The following is a 15,636-nucleotide window of genomic DNA, read 5'->3' on the forward strand; positions in this document are numbered from 1 at the left end:
GCTTCTTCACAGATGTTAGTACAGGATGAAAAACAACACAAGTAGACGTACAATCTTTCCCAGATTTACAGATTTACAGCCCATAAACATTCAAACGACTTTTTACAACTACATACTAAGTGAAACAATGAGAACACAATTATAATATTACACATCTACATACAGATGTAAGATATTAAGCTTGCATAGATTGTTTAGGAATGAGACTTTCAAGTCAATTTACTTATATTTGTGATTGGAATTAGGAATGAAGCCTTTAAATGAAGTTATCCTTTAAATAAACTGCGAAATCACAAAGCATCATTAAATTAGAAGCATTATTATAATTACATTGTTTGTCACCTTTTCACAAAGTGTTTATATTCATTGTCCCCGCCATGCATGGAAAGTATTTTACTATCATACGGTCTATTTTTGTTGACAGCATGTCTGACTGGAGGTTCAGGCTATTGTTTATTCTAAAGCAAAAAAAAGGGGGGGCGGAGGGTACTGGGATTATTTAAATTGTTTACTGGGATTTTGATGTGTATGTCTGCTGATGATTTTATTTGTTTGCTTTGCTTTGCTTATATATTTTATTTTGTTGCTACTTTTATTTTGTTTTGTTTTGTTTTTTTCTTTGAAAATGTTTCGAAATTTTACAGGAACCTGTGCATTTTCTGCTGGTCTCTGCTGCAACATAAACACACATCTGTTGGACCCGGGATTACTGTAGAGGAGGATTATGTAGGTCAGACATGTTGCAGTGGGTCTCTTAAAAACACCACATTCACATTCTCCACTGGGAATGGTATTCTCCCATGAATTTTTGTTTACATTAAATAGTAAAAAGACATATTTTAGGTGGCTTAGTTTAATGTAACATATACAGACAGACAGACAGTAGGATGTATAATTTTCACATAATGATCTTTAGAACAAGGATCACAGGAATGATGTAATGTACATTTATAAAAAAAGCTACAAAATTGACAATAAAACAATTTAAAGCCCTAAATAACATTTAAAATCCTGCTTACCATGATAGCTTGTCGATATTATGCAATGCAATGAGACAAATCTGAGGAGTGTGTTGGTTTTCTTCCGCAGCAGTAACTGTTTCAACCAGAACAACAAAGATACTGGAGGTGAGATAGGACTTTGACTTTGACCCCAAAACATTTTGTCCTTCTTGCACAACTTCTGATCATTTAAGAGGTTTAATTTTCTTTGAAATGGCTCCACAAAACTCTGGTGTACAGATGATCAAAAAATAGGAAAAGTTATGTGTTTAATTGGTAACTTTGTCTCAAAAGCCAGGAAAAGAAGACAAGATGGATTATTTAAATAGAGTTTATTTTTATTTCTTCAGTACTATATAGCAGGGGTTCCCAACCTGGGGGTCGAGACCTCTATATTGGGTTGCAAGATGAATGTAGTGGGTTGCAAGATGATTACCCAAGTAGGAAATAAGAAAAAACTAAATTCTGATACACAAAAACTGTCTATTTTCCAGTCTGTATATATTCTTTATATTCATGACACAATAATAACAATTTCATTCATTCATTCATTTATTCATTCATTCCTCATGTGGAAAATATGTAGATTATTTGTTCCAGGGAAAAACATGCAGCACAGTGGGAGAATGATGATGAAAACAGTGTCTGTCATAATAATGAATTCTGATGTCCAAATTACAGGAAGTTCTTCTTACCAAACATCTCCAGGGATCCTCGACCAGGAGGTGTCCGCTTTTTGCTGAATGTTTTAAACAGCTTTTAAAGGTCATCTTGTTGGTTGAGTCGAGGTAAACTTGATTTATACTTAAAAAGTCTTGGATGTGGAGTCACAGAGACATATATGTTTGTCCCTAATGTACAGACAGAGAAAGAGTTTCTGCAAAAGGAGATTAAGTTGGTAATTTTTGTCAGAATTAAAGATCTTTGTAAATTATAAATTATTCTATTCTTCATTGTGTTTTCTCTTAGCCTATTTATTCTATTTTCATCCATTTTTGTATTGTTTTATCTGTTGTCTGATTTTGTTTTGTTTTGTTTACTACTTTTTGTGCTGCCATCTTGGCCCTAACTTTAATGGTACTTACCTGGTTAAATAATGGTTAAATAAAATGAAAAATATCAAATTTCCTGTGTAGGACATGGACTCTATCTATAATTATACCTAAAGAGGTTTCAAAGCATCATTGCAGGGCTGCAACTAACAATTATTTTCATTATTGATTAATCTGTTGATTAATCCGTTTCCCAAAGTCCAAGATACAACCTTAAATGTCTTGTTTTGTCCAAACCAACGGTCCACAACCCAAAGATATCCAGTTCACTACCATGGAGGACTAAAGGAACCAGGAAAATATTCACATTTAAGAAGCTGGAACCAGAAAATTTTACTACTTTTTCTTGAAAAATTACTCAAAACAATTAAATCAATTATTAACATAGTTGCCAATTAATTTCGATCAACAAAGGGATTAGTTGACTAATCATTGCAGCTCTACATCATTATTGTGCTTTTTTACTTTTAGTTTGTTGCTGTTATACCATATTTCTGTGAGGGAAGAAATCACATTGTTGGTTCACCTGAAACTGAAAGTTGAGTTAACTGATGCAACTGTGAAAAACAAAACATTTACCAACCAATGCACGTGGTCCTATGTGCTTTTATTGGTGCTGTTTTCGCTTTTCTTAGCAGGGCGGAGATGGTCTGATGATGGTTAAGGTGGTAAATGAGACCACAGCTGGTCGGCCCATTGACTGAAAACAACTCATAATCCAACCTGCTACACTGGAACCAAAACCAGCTGACCCTCAAGTCCATACTCGCCTATACTGCTGGTTTATGAAAGAGGAGCTAGTCTGAGTCCTATTTACATTTTCATGATATTTTGACCAAATTGCCATCTCTGAAATCCAAGCTTGATTCAATTCAATTCAATTTTATTTATATAGCGCCAAATCACAACAAAAGTCATCTCAGGGCACTTTTCACATGGAGCATGTCTAGACCATACTCTAATTTACACAGAGAGAGACCCAACAATTCCCCCATGAGCAAGCACTTGGCGACAGCAGTAAGGAAAAACTCCCCTTTAACAGGAAGAAACCTCAAGCAGAACCCGGCTCAAGGTAGGCGGCCATCTGCCCTGACAGGTTGGGTTGAGAGAGAGAGAAGAGGTTGGGAGTTAGTCATATCAAGTGGATATCTGCCACATTTACAGTCTTTTTAGCATCAAATTCCCTCTTTGTGTTTTCTCAGACAGTGTTTCCTTGTTGAGCTGCAGTAGAGGTATAGTAACAAAAAGAGGAACTTTGTCTCATTTGGGCGGCTGACACTTCATATTAGCTTCAGAAAAACACTTAAATACATTTTTGCACAGAGGGAGAACTGTGGATTTTGGCGCCCATCACTTACATTGTCAGAGATCTTCTAACAGTCAGTAGGAGTCACAAGAGGAAACTGCATTATCCCACTTAGAAAACCTGCTTTCAGTCAATCTGCCTTTTCAGTTAAAGAAGCACATGAATGGAAAACCATTCCAGCCCACATCAGGAAACTCACAACTTACAGGTCCTTTTCTAGACAGTTAAGAATGTCGCTTATAAGCCACCATATCTGTCAGCACCAACTCGGATTCCTTCATCATTTGGCAAATGTCACAACTTGTATGTTGCTAAACCTCCCTGTTGCTTGACTTACCTTAGTGCTACTGTTGTCCTGTTGCTTATATCTGCCTTTGCTCATGTCTATCTCTGCTTATTGTTTGTTTTTCCTTTGTGGAACCATAGCTTTCCTTGCTTGTACTGCTGCCCATATCTGTGCTCTGCTTTTGCTGTACTTGACATGCCTTACATTATGATTATTGTTTTAAACTTGTGTTTTGATTTTAAGCTGCCAACTTCACAAATGAAATGAAAACTATCCTCCTGGATAGTTCTGGCATATTTACAGTCATGTTTATTAACATGCACTGCCCCTGAGAAATAAACTGAATAAAAAAACATGGGGGATGATTACGGCAAGAAAAACCTTGGGGTGACTGTGGCTCAGGAGGTAGAGCTGAGCCACAGCCGCCACTAATCAGAAGATTGGCGGTTTGATTCCCTCCACTCCACATGTCAAAGTTTCCTCAGGCAAGATACTGAACCCCAAATTGCTCCTGATGGCTGCAACAGTACCCTGAATGGGTGAATGTGGCTTGTGGTTTTAAAGCACTTTGAGTGGTTGGAAGACTAAAAAGGCACTATATAGGTGCAGTCTATTCACCATTTTACCATTTATTTCGATGTTCATTTGGGCATTTGACTTGTTTTAAGACAGACTTGAAAAATTGTGAACCTGTCCTTTAACATACTTTCAGATTCCTCTCTGTCATCAGAGCTGTTTGTCTTTCAAATAATGTTTGAAAATTCTGCATTTACAAAGCAAACTGTGTATTCATGTGCATGTCTGGGCAGATTACAAGTGTTTCCTCTCTGAGGGAAACAAAAGGCACGTGGATGACGGATCAGTGACCAAATCACTCTGGTAATAACCAAACACTCGGGTCTCCCCTTTCTGTAATTGTCAAACTGGTTTGTAATTTTATATGAATTTCAAATTTGCACTAAAGCTGCAGTAAAAATACACAAAATATTTTACTTTTATTGGCAACAGCAATCTCATCTCATTCGCAACATCCATTCAAATTTAATAAATAACACAGACAACTTCACACGTCACAGGAAATTTATTGAGAACAGCCAAAGTGGTAATTAACAAACATTTCTGTTTGGAATGTATTTAAGAGCAAAGGGAATCATCTGTTTCCTGCTTAGCTAGTGCCTTTGTGTCCCTTTTAATATTCCTCTCCTTCCTCCTCTCCCTCACCCTCAATTGAGTCGACTCCGACCTCCTCATAATCCTTCTCAAGAGCTGCCATGTCTTCTCTGGCCTCAGAGAACTCTCCCTCCTCCATACCCTCACCCACATACCAGTGAACAAAGGCACGCTTAGCGTACATCAGATCAAACTTGTGGTCAAGCCGAGCCCAGGCCTCTGCGATAGCAGTGGTGTTGCTCAGCATGCACACAGCCCTCTGGACCTTGGCCAGGTCTCCACCAGGAACCACGGTGGGAGGCTGGTAGTTGATGCCAACCTTGAAACCAGTGGGACACCAGTCCACAAACTGGATGGTGCGCTTGGTTTTGATGGTGGCAATGGCAGCGTTCACATCTTTGGGCACCACATCACCACGGTACAAAAGGCAGCAAGCCATGTACTTGCCGTGGCGAGGGTCACATTTCACCATCTGATTGGCTGGCTCGAAGCAAGCATTTGTGATCTCAGCCACTGAGAGCTGCTCATGGTAAGCCTTCTCAGCAGAGATGACGGGGGCATATGTGGCCAGAGGGAAGTGGATACGGGGATATGGCACCAAGTTGGTCTGGAACTCTGTCAGATCAACATTGAGGGCACCATCGAAACGAAGGGAAGCAGTGATGGAGGACACAATCTGACCGATAAGCCTGTTTAGGTTGGTGTAGGTAGGACGCTCGATATCGAGGTTCCTACGGCAGATATCGTAGATGGCCTCGTTATCTACCATGAAGGCACAGTCAGAGTGCTCTAGGGTGGTGTGGGTGGTCAGGATGGAGTTGTAGGGCTCCACCACAGCGGTGGACACCTGGGGAGCTGGGTAGATGGAGAACTCCAGCTTGGACTTCTTGCCGTAGTCGACAGACAGACGCTCCATCAGCAGGGAGGTGAAACCAGAGCCGGTGCCACCTCCGAAGCTGTGGAACACCAGGAAGCCCTGAAGGCCAGTGCACTGGTCGGCCTGAGGACAGAGAGAGGGAGAGACATGATCAAATATGACATACAATAATATGATCTTAATCATAATTAGGAATAATTTCTTTTTGATATCAAGTTACCCACCAGTTTGCGGATCCTGTCCAGCACCAGGTCGATGATCTCTTTGCCAATGGTGTAGTGTCCACGGGCGTAGTTGTTGGCAGCATCCTCCTTGCCAGTGATCAGCTGCTCAGGGTGGAAGAGCTGGCGGTAGGTCCCAGTGCGAACCTCATCTAAGACAAAACCACACATTGAATCAGTTGTGGTTTGCAAAACCTCAGATATTTCATTTCAATTTGCTTAAATTAACGTTCAGCCAGAAGTGACAGAAATGACACTTACCGATGACAGTGGGCTCCAGGTCGACAAAAACAGCTCTGGGGACGTGTTTTCCGGCTCCAGTCTCACTGAAGAAGGTGTTGAAGGAATCGTCTCCTCCTCCAATGGTTTTGTCACTGGGCATCTGTCCGTCCGGCTGGATCCCATGTTCCAGGCAGTAAAGCTCCCAGCAGGCATTGCCAATCTGGACACCAGCCTGACCAACGTGGATGGAGATACACTCACGCTGTGGAAAGAAAAGAAAACAATAGAGGTTATTCACCTGTATGCATTCATTTGTACTTATAAACTCATTTAGACCTGTCAGAGTAGAGAAGAGAAAATGTAATACTGAAAAAATGTATTTTAGTTTTTTGTTTTGTTTTGCAAATCATCTTTTTATTTATTTAAAGTCACCAACAAGCTTATTATTGAATGGGTGAAGAAGTGGGGTTTAATGTCAACTCTACATTTACAATAATAATAATAATAATCTTAATTGACTGGCGACAACCAATCAGAGACAATCTGGAGTTGATTGAACTTTTTTTTCTGGCGCACTGCGTTGTGTCTGGAGCTGGGTTGCTATGCGACAAGCCCCTCACTCTAGTAACGGATGACGTTTATTGAAATTGATGTGAAACTGTATCCTTACTGTTATTAGAAAAAAAGAAAACTTGAGTCTGATCTTAGAAAAGCTGAAATAGCAGCCAGATCTAACAGTAACAGATACGTCTCATCAGCAGCAGCCATCTGCTGACAGCTCGCCAGTGTCCATTACTAGCAATGCATATTTAATGCCTTGCGCCATGCTGACAGCGCACTCCATCCTTCCTCCGTGCGGATAGGGTTTCTCTAGGGGTGTGGGACATTTGCGGACGGGTGCAGCCTCTGCGCATCCTCCTCTGCGGCTGCACATCGACTTGACGTTACCGGCCGGCGCTGTCACGAGGAGAGTGATGACCGGGGGTGGGGTGGGGTGGGGTGGGGGTTGTTGCTGGACTGAAAAATGCCGCAGACTAGTCTACGTCTGGACTGAAGCCTTCATTATTCATTCTGTCCACACTGCAATCTGTTGAAAACGTCTTTTGTTTCAGCCTGCCCGCCACGTATCCATCCACAGTGCGCCAGGACATCTCCTCACACCAAACCTCTGACTGCAGCCTCTGTTTGCATGCATTTACTTATTCAAGACATATTTCTATTATAAAGTAACGTTTTAGGATAAATCAACCTCTTATTCCCACTTTTTCCCGTTCATATTAACGCCCCCCTCCTTTCATCCTCACACCCACAATCACATCTATAATAAAAAAAAAGTGGAAGCAGCCTGTGTATCTCAAATATTTATGAAAGTTTAAAAAAAAAAAAAAAAAAAAAAAAACTTCTTACCATTATGTCCTGTTATAGCGCTTGAGGGTTGCAGAAGCTCCTTGATGGGGAGTCTTACAATTCGACAGTTATGGGGTCGATGTAAGAGATAATGGCGCACATGAGGATGGACAGAGCTATATATGCAAGAGCAGCCCCGGCGCCGGGTGGCTGCTGCGCCCCTATTGGTCAGTTCCCTGTCAGTCTGCAATCCGAGGCTTTCTATTGGATGAAGGGCTCTTTGGCTGCAACAGACCGCCCCTCAGACCCCACCCGACATCCCGACATCCTCCGGGTATTGTGCTGCAAGCATGGCGCCTCTAATTGTGAGGAAAATGCTGCGTAATTTTCAGCATGCTGATACTAAATAGGCCAAGTTTATCAAACATGAGTTCCCACATGAAAAACTAATGAATACAAACAGGGGAATAGCTTGTGTAACAGAATAGAATAGAATACAATATGCTTTGACATAGAGAATAATATTGATTATTTATTTGATCTAAGTTGGCCTTATACATGATGCATGCAATTGATCTCTGTGCTTGTGCAAAATCAATCAGGCAATCTGTCCGCTCATCTTCCTCTAAATATCTTTTATTACCAACGATTTTCCTGCATTTCAACCTCATGCACGCCTTCCACACTGCAGAATTAGAGGCTGCATGTCTTCCGAAAAGGTTGGGATGCTGCATGGTGAAATATTTTATTCTATGCAATGACAGTATCAATAAATATGCTTCATATGTGGTATGTTTTACCTAATTTCAGATGGATTTTGTTACAAAAAAGGCCAGTCAAGCTTTACAATTAGTTATATTTTTGGTGCATTTGTCCTTTAACCAGAGCTGGCTGTCCTCTCATGTTATATCATTCAACTTGTCAAGAATTTCTCAAATATTCTTTTCAAAATCACTGTGTTCATAATGCTGTGGACTTTATTGAATAGTAGTTTTATTTTCAATCTTTATTTTTCAGTCTTTATGAATAAAGGAGGTCAAACAGTCCAGTCATAGATGAGGGGCATGTAGGCCACAGAGAGCAACAGACGCCCAACCCCCCAGTCCTACTCCCAAGATTTAACCGTTGCTAGGAAATGAATAACGGAGTTGCCTGGATACAGCCTAGTATCCACATAGACCGCCTTTATCTGGTAGTCACGTGACCCAGCTTAAATAGCAGCATTAATGTGCTGCAGTGCAGCTGCCCCTCTATGTGGGGGGATGTGAGACACCCAGACACCTCTTTTCCAAAATCTTTTGGCATGATGTGCCTGTGTCTGTAACGAAATGCACTTGCTCACCTACGAGGTTATGTGTCCTCTGCTTTTAAAATAAAAAAATAAATAAATGAATTGTCATGAGGATGATAGGGTGTGGCCACTGCGGCATAAGATGCATGGCATCAGCATGGCTCAGCCCTTTTGTTCACACAATTCATCAAGGCTTCTGTCCATATAAAAGGTCAGTCTTTAAAGAGACAATATGTCTGTCTTAAACATTCAGCTTTCAGTGAGAAAGACAATAAATGTGTTGTTTGGTGGGCCTATAGAGTGGCCCCAGCAAACTAACAGACAGTTAAGCACCTTGGTTGCTAACAACAAAGGAAACCCTGTGGCAACAGTTACCCCGGGGGCAGAAATAATACCTCTTTGAATGTGGGGCTTCCTAAAATAAACCACATTTTGAGACATAAAGTCAAGAGCAGCAGTAAGTCACCTGCAGCCACAGCCAGGAGGGAAATCGGATAATTATGCCAAACCGTTAAATCACTATGAGCCATCTACTGTATTTGTAAAGTGAGAGTCATAGTGGGATTTTTCAATATTTATAGATTAAAGTGTGTGACATCTGATGCCTTACAGTTGATATTTTCAGGCCATGATCAGGTGGACCAGCTAATCAGGACACCAGATTGATCTACTATAAAACATTTGATATTTTTAAAACAAAAGGTACGTTCTATATTTTAATGCTTTTGAAAGATTGTACTGATCAATTTACACTCATTTCATTTATTTGATGCTGACTTAAATATGCTGACTCACGCATGCTTTCACTTTCTCTTTCCAGACTATTTCTTCAGTATCTCTCAATGATTCAAAGATTATTTGTTACATGTCACATATAATATGTGGTGAAATTTGTAGGTTTTGCTAAGAATAGTGTGAAAATTAAGGATTAGAAAAAAAAATTTATAAGATCAGTATATCTATTATATGTATGTGTATGTATGTTAGTATCTGTGTGTCCATGTTCATCTATTTTAACTTGTGTGTGTGAGTGTCTGCACGCTTTTACATGAGATTTACCACCATTTTTAAATATTATATATTATAAAAATATACATTGAAAATCATCACAGTGGTACCTGAGAGCAAAAAACTCATTAGCTAGAACTATTTGTCATTATATCTGCATGTCATCTAGTAGAGTCCATAAGGATATAAATCATGAATTACCATTTGTATTAATGGCTTATATGTTTCAGAAAGCAAAACACATATTACAGTATGACAGTCTTCTAATCATGTGGACCTCCAGGCCAGTATTCCTGCCAGGCTCGGCCCCACCCGCGAAATCTCACACCAAAATATGTCAAGACCTGCTGAAGCTAAAGCTCAAAATCCTTCAGTGTCTGGTGTATTTATACAAAAGAAAAAAGATACCCAACTTTGATATTTTGTCTGATGACCCAGTTCAGCTAAATCACCTGCATTAAAACATTCAAAAGTGACAGATGGAAAATATGTCACTTTGCAGGGTATCATATTCTCTCTGAAGGATGCAGTAAAGCCATTTTCATGGCATGAAGGACCACTCCCATCTCTCTAGCATTCCCATCCTCCCTCTCTCCTCTTGGTGTGCAGCTGCTCAGACCCTCCCAGTCTCGCAGCTGCTGGGGAGGAGAAGGAGGAGGAGGAGGAGGAGGAGGAGGAGGGGGAGGAGGGGGAGGAGGAGGAGGGGGAGGAGTGTAGAATGTTCTCTGATGAAGTCTCGGCTGGGAGCCACGGCTGCTTCCTGTTCTTCTCTTTCATCCCCTGCAGTTCATACTGAGTACAGCAACCGCAAAAAGCCGGTTGTAAATCATGCATCCTCACTTCCCTGCTGAATAAATGATGATTTCTCCCACAGTACGGCGGATGTTCTGATGGAAAAGAAAACAACATGTTTGGTTCATACTGCAATGAGGAAGTTTTGCAGGCCAACAGTAAACTCAGGAGACACTGATTATGTCAGAAACACCATGCAAGCCTCTTTTCAAATGACTCAGCTAGAAGGGAAGGCTTTCCAAACATATTTTATTATATCTGCAGAAGAACTGCGCAGGAGGACCTTGGTCAATGCGGCTATCGAGTGCCTTAGAGCAACCGTCATGCCACATTGACGACACATCACTCTTAAAAAAAGACCATTCAGGCATTTTCAGTTCCTCAAACAAGACGGACAAACAGAGGAGGAGGCACACCCCAACCTCAGCCCAGCTGAACAGCAGAGCTACACAGACATGCAGCCACGTGATCGGCCCACTGAATGACATCATTGCAGAGAATCTAGGACAAAGAGGGAGGAGAGCTGGAGAGCTGGCATGCCAGGCAGATACCATGGCAGGCCCCAGCAACATGGATGATATCAGCTCGAGTGGGATGGAAGCATCTTGTGCAGCAGAAGCATTCAGCCATTTTGCATTATTTATACTGCGTCAGGTGCATCGAGCGCTCGTCACAGATTTCTGATGCAGAATTTGCTTATATACACTAGAAATGTGCAGGTTTCTATTGATTCTATTGCAGTCTGTCACACTAAAATAAAAGATGTATTCAATCTTTGTCTGCTCATTCCTCTGCATGCATAATAAATTAGCTTTGTCTGAACTTGTCCTTTATTCAGCGAGAATAACCTCAAATTTCTGCCCACAAAATATAAATATGGAAAATTACATATCATATATAGCTTAATTTGCATAAAATGATCCAAGTAAAGCAAATTTTCCATCATACTCATCATAAAATAATCAAACATCACCTTCATCCACCTTAATTTGAGATAATAATAAGATGAAATGATGAGTCAATTAGTCGATTATATCAATTAATCTGCATGGTTCCAGCTAGTCCAGTATGTAGATTTGCTGCTTTTCTCTGTTTTATATCATGGTAAATTGAATATCTCTGGGTTTTAGACTGTTGGTTGGACAAATAGAGATGTATATATCTTTATCATATGAAAAATATAATTAGCTTTATGGCAGCTTGCTGTCTTCTGTCTTCTATATGTTATACGTATATTTCTTTTAACCATCACTTCATCGGTTTCAGAACATCTCGCCAAAGGACTGCAGTTGAAAATTTGCCAGCTGGCTAAGACTCACAGAAATCTTATCGTCCTTATAAATAGATAAAAATGACAATCACAGCCTCCCAGTAACCTTCAGCATGATATTCATCCTACTGTGATGCGTTTGACAGGTTTTACAGTACATCATTTTGCTCAGAAAAAAAAATTGAATGCAATATACAGAATAAGCTGGCCTTAACCAGCTCACCAAATGGTGGTAGTAAAACCTCTTTTTTTTCTTGCACAGTGCACAGGAGCCCTGCATGTATAAATCTGGTAGCGCCGCCCTCCCATTCAGCAGTTGTTGCATCGACCCCGCCGGGTACACCACGCGACGCAAACACACCTTTTTAAAACGCTTCTTTCTTCACATTTTCTCGTTCTTTTCTTCTTCTTTGACCCTCAAACGAAAACATGGTAAGTTATTCTATCTCATCTATCTATCTGAGACACTTACTGCGAGGTTTTTAGGAGGTAGATATTGAGGTGAAAGCAGCAGCAGCCGGCGTCTCTGCTGTTAACACGACGTCGTTTTCCATCTCTATCTAATCCTCTTTAATTTAGCAAACCTGCGCATTTGGATGCTTTATGCAGCTGTTATTTAGTTCCCACGTTTCTTGTTGATTTACATTTAACACAATTTGACTGTTGACACACAGATTGGTCTGCAGCAGTGGCGCGATGTGATAAGTCATTGTGTAGAGATGGGAACAATGCACTGGCTGGCTGCGTTCAGGCTCCAATAACAGACAGTGAGGAGGCGAAATAAATCTGTTTTTATCAATAAAACAGTAGCATTTTTATCTGGATTTTTTTTTTAAATGTCAAATTTAGTGAGAGAATATGTAAAAATACGACATCTTATAAATGCCCTACCTTGTCTTAATGCAGGGAGGGGCAGTTTGGGTGGGGATGGATGGAAACATTAGATTGCAGCAATCATATTTAATTAATGGCAAACAGAAGCGAATATTTTATTAATCTTATCCATGATTTAAAAATGGATGCGACACAGTGTTTCTGCTTTTAATCATGGCCTGAAATATATAATAAACGCGTCTCCTAACTGATTTCATCCTTACTGATGAATTCATTTAATTTGTGTGCAGATTTGTGGCATATAAAATGCCACAGGGTTGATTATGCAGGATGAGCAATACGCTGTGATTGTGCATCCTCAAGGCTTCAGGAGCAAGTGGAATATTCCAGGCTGGTGATGTGCACGCGCCTGTGCACATGCAAATGAATTTGCATTCGTGCTTATGCTCGCAAAAGAGAGGGGAGAGAGTGTGGGATAAAAGACAGAGGACAAACCAAAAAAAAAAAAAAAAAAAGATTGGAGGAAAGACGAGAGGAACGTCCTTCCTCTGAGAGGAGGGCTGCTGTCAGGCATTTCTGTCCCCTGCGGATTGTGGTGCAGGGAGGTGCCTCCTGCTGCATTGCCTGCCAGCATCAGATAGGGGGAGCAATTAAATGTTTCTAATTTCAAAGATGCTTTTATGTTGCAGTTTACCACCTGCTAATTATTGTAGATGTGTTTTTAGAAGCCAGCAGTGACAGGATGGAAATGAAATTAAAAAATGAATGCATACAGGTAAATAACCTCTCCTTGTTTTTTTTTCTTTCCACAGCGTGAGTGTATCTCTATCCACGTTGGTCAGGCTGGTGTCCAGATTGGCAATGCCTGCTGGGAGCTTTACTGCCTGGAACATGGGATCCAGCCGGACGGACAGATGCCCAGTGACAAGACTCTTGGAGGAGGAGACGATTCCTTCAACACCTTCTTCAGTGAGACTGGAGCCGGAAAGCACGTCCCCAGAGCTGTTTTTGTCGACCTGGAGCCCACTGTCATCGGTAAATGCTCAGAAATACAGATACCATGGTTACATCTTGATTTAATTTTGTCAAACCCTCCAGTCACTTCTGATTGCACCTGTCTCCTTAGATGAGGTTCGCACTGGGACCTACCGCCAGCTCTTCCACCCTGAGCAGCTGATCACTGGCAAGGAAGATGCTGCCAACAACTACGCCCGTGGACACTACACCATCGGCAAAGAGATCATCGACCTGGTGCTGGACAGGATCCGCAAACTGGTGGGTAACTTGATCAGGAAGAAATGATTCCTAATTGTGATTAAAAATAAAACTAGATCATATTATTGTATCTCATATTTGATTATATCTCTCCCTCTTTGTCCTCAGGCCGACCAGTGCACTGGCCTTCAGGGCTTCCTGGTGTTCCACAGCTTCGGAGGTGGCACCGGCTCCGGTTTCACCTCCCTGCTGATGGAGCGTCTGTCTGTCGACTACGGCAAGAAGTCCAAGCTGGAGTTCTCCATCTACCCAGCTCCCCAGGTGTCCACCGCTGTGGTGGAGCCCTACAACTCCATCCTGACCACCCACACCACCCTAGAGCACTCTGACTGTGCCTTCATGGTAGATAACGAGGCCATCTACGATATCTGCCGTAGGAACCTCGATATCGAGCGTCCTACCTACACCAACCTGAACAGGTTGATCAGTCAGATTGTGTCCTCCATCACTGCTTCCCTTCGTTTCGATGGTGCCCTCAATGTTGATCTGACAGAATTCCAGACCAACTTGGTGCCATATCCCCGTATCCACTTCCCTCTGGCCACATATGCCCCCGTCATCTCCGCCGAGAAGGCTTACCATGAGCAGCTCTCAGTGGCTGAGATCACAAATGCTTGCTTCGAGCCAGCCAATCAGATGGTGAAATGCGACCCTCGCCACGGCAAGTACATGGCTTGCTGCCTGCTGTTCCGTGGTGATGTGGTGCCCAAAGATGTGAACGCTGCCATTGCCACCATCAAAACCAAGCGCACCATCCAGTTTGTGGACTGGTGTCCCACTGGTTTCAAGGTTGGCATCAACTACCAGCCTCCCACCGTGGTTCCTGGTGGAGACCTGGCCAAGGTCCAGAGGGCTGTGTGCATGCTGAGCAACACCACTGCTATCGCAGAGGCCTGGGCTCGGCTTGACCACAAGTTCGATCTGATGTACGCTAAGCGTGCCTTTGTTCACTGGTATGTGGGTGAGGGTATGGAGGAGGGAGAGTTCTCTGAGGCCAGAGAGGACATGGCAGCTCTGGAGAAGGATTATGAGGAGGTCGGAGTCGACTCTATTGAGGGTGAAGGAGAGGAGGAAGGAGAGGAATATTAAAAGGGATATAAAGGCACTAGCTAAACAGGAAACAGATGATTGCAATGTGTTCTTGAATACATTCCAAACAGAAATGTTTGTCCATTACCAGTTTGGCTGTTCAGATTTGAAGTCCTGAAAATGTCAAGTTTGGCTTTGTCCTCAATAAAATTCCTGTGACATGTGACATGACATGGTTTTTTTGTTTTTATTAATGTTTCCTAAATATAAATATACCAGTGGTACTGTATATCAGTAGTCATGATTGATCAGTCATAAATGTTAAATTCTGAATTTCTAACTATGCTATAACATGTAATAAAGTTGCAGTTTTATACCAGCAAACACTTAAATCGTGAATCCTCAATAGGTTTTGTAGCACCTATACAAGATGTATATCTTACTATAAACATTAAAAACAATGAATCTCAGCAGGTTGTGTTTAAGAAGCTGAGATAAATTGAAGCTCTGGGTCCACAACACTATTCACAACACAACGCTATTTTTCAATTACGCTCTCTGATTTATGCAGGAAACCTGGTTTAATTAATGAAAAATAACATGTTAATGTCTCCACTGAATTCTGAAGTTGTATGTTAGCTTTCAATGCATGTTT

The 15,636-nt window shown here is 41.4% G+C and overlaps 2 protein-coding genes across 2 annotated transcripts; one reads left to right on the plus strand and one right to left on the minus strand.

The window, feature by feature from the left end:
• Positions 1 to 4,711: 4,711 nt before the first annotated feature.
• On the minus strand, positions 4,712 to 7,682 carry tuba1a (tubulin, alpha 1a). Its single transcript, XM_067593260.1, has 4 exons — positions 7,543 to 7,682; positions 6,175 to 6,397; positions 5,917 to 6,065; positions 4,712 to 5,815 (listed from the first exon to the last, which is right to left on the minus strand). Exons 1-4 carry the CDS (start codon positions 7,543 to 7,545, stop codon positions 4,835 to 4,837), a joined length of 1,356 nt encoding a protein of 451 aa, XP_067449361.1. The 5' UTR covers positions 7,546 to 7,682; the 3' UTR covers positions 4,712 to 4,834.
• Positions 7,683 to 12,123: 4,441 nt separating this feature from the next.
• On the plus strand, positions 12,124 to 15,207 carry LOC137185047 (tubulin alpha-1B chain-like). The gene is made up of 4 exons (XM_067593263.1): positions 12,124 to 12,275; positions 13,490 to 13,712; positions 13,804 to 13,952; positions 14,061 to 15,207. The coding sequence occupies exons 1-4, from the start codon at positions 12,273 to 12,275 to the stop codon at positions 15,039 to 15,041; spliced, it is 1,356 nt and encodes a 451-aa protein (XP_067449364.1). The 5' UTR covers positions 12,124 to 12,272; the 3' UTR covers positions 15,042 to 15,207.
• Positions 15,208 to 15,636: the final 429 nt, after the last annotated feature.

The sequence above is a fragment of the Thunnus thynnus genome, chromosome 6 (assembly GCF_963924715.1).
Source record: "Thunnus thynnus chromosome 6, fThuThy2.1, whole genome shotgun sequence".
In the NCBI taxonomy this organism is placed as follows: domain Eukaryota; kingdom Metazoa; phylum Chordata; class Actinopteri; order Scombriformes; family Scombridae; genus Thunnus; species Thunnus thynnus.

Coding starts and splice junctions, on each gene's coding strand:
- tuba1a (XM_067593260.1), bottom strand. Junction 6,066..6,174: donor CCTGGAGCCCACTGTCATCG/GTAAGTGTCATT, acceptor GTTTTGTCTTAG/ATGAGGTTCGCACTGGGACC. Junction 5,816..5,916: donor TGGACAGGATCCGCAAACTG/GTGGGTAACTTG, acceptor CTCTGTCCTCAG/GCCGACCAGTGCACTGGCCT.
- LOC137185047 (XM_067593263.1), top strand. Junction 13,713..13,803: donor CCTGGAGCCCACTGTCATCG/GTAAATGCTCAG, acceptor CTGTCTCCTTAG/ATGAGGTTCGCACTGGGACC. Junction 13,953..14,060: donor TGGACAGGATCCGCAAACTG/GTGGGTAACTTG, acceptor CTTTGTCCTCAG/GCCGACCAGTGCACTGGCCT.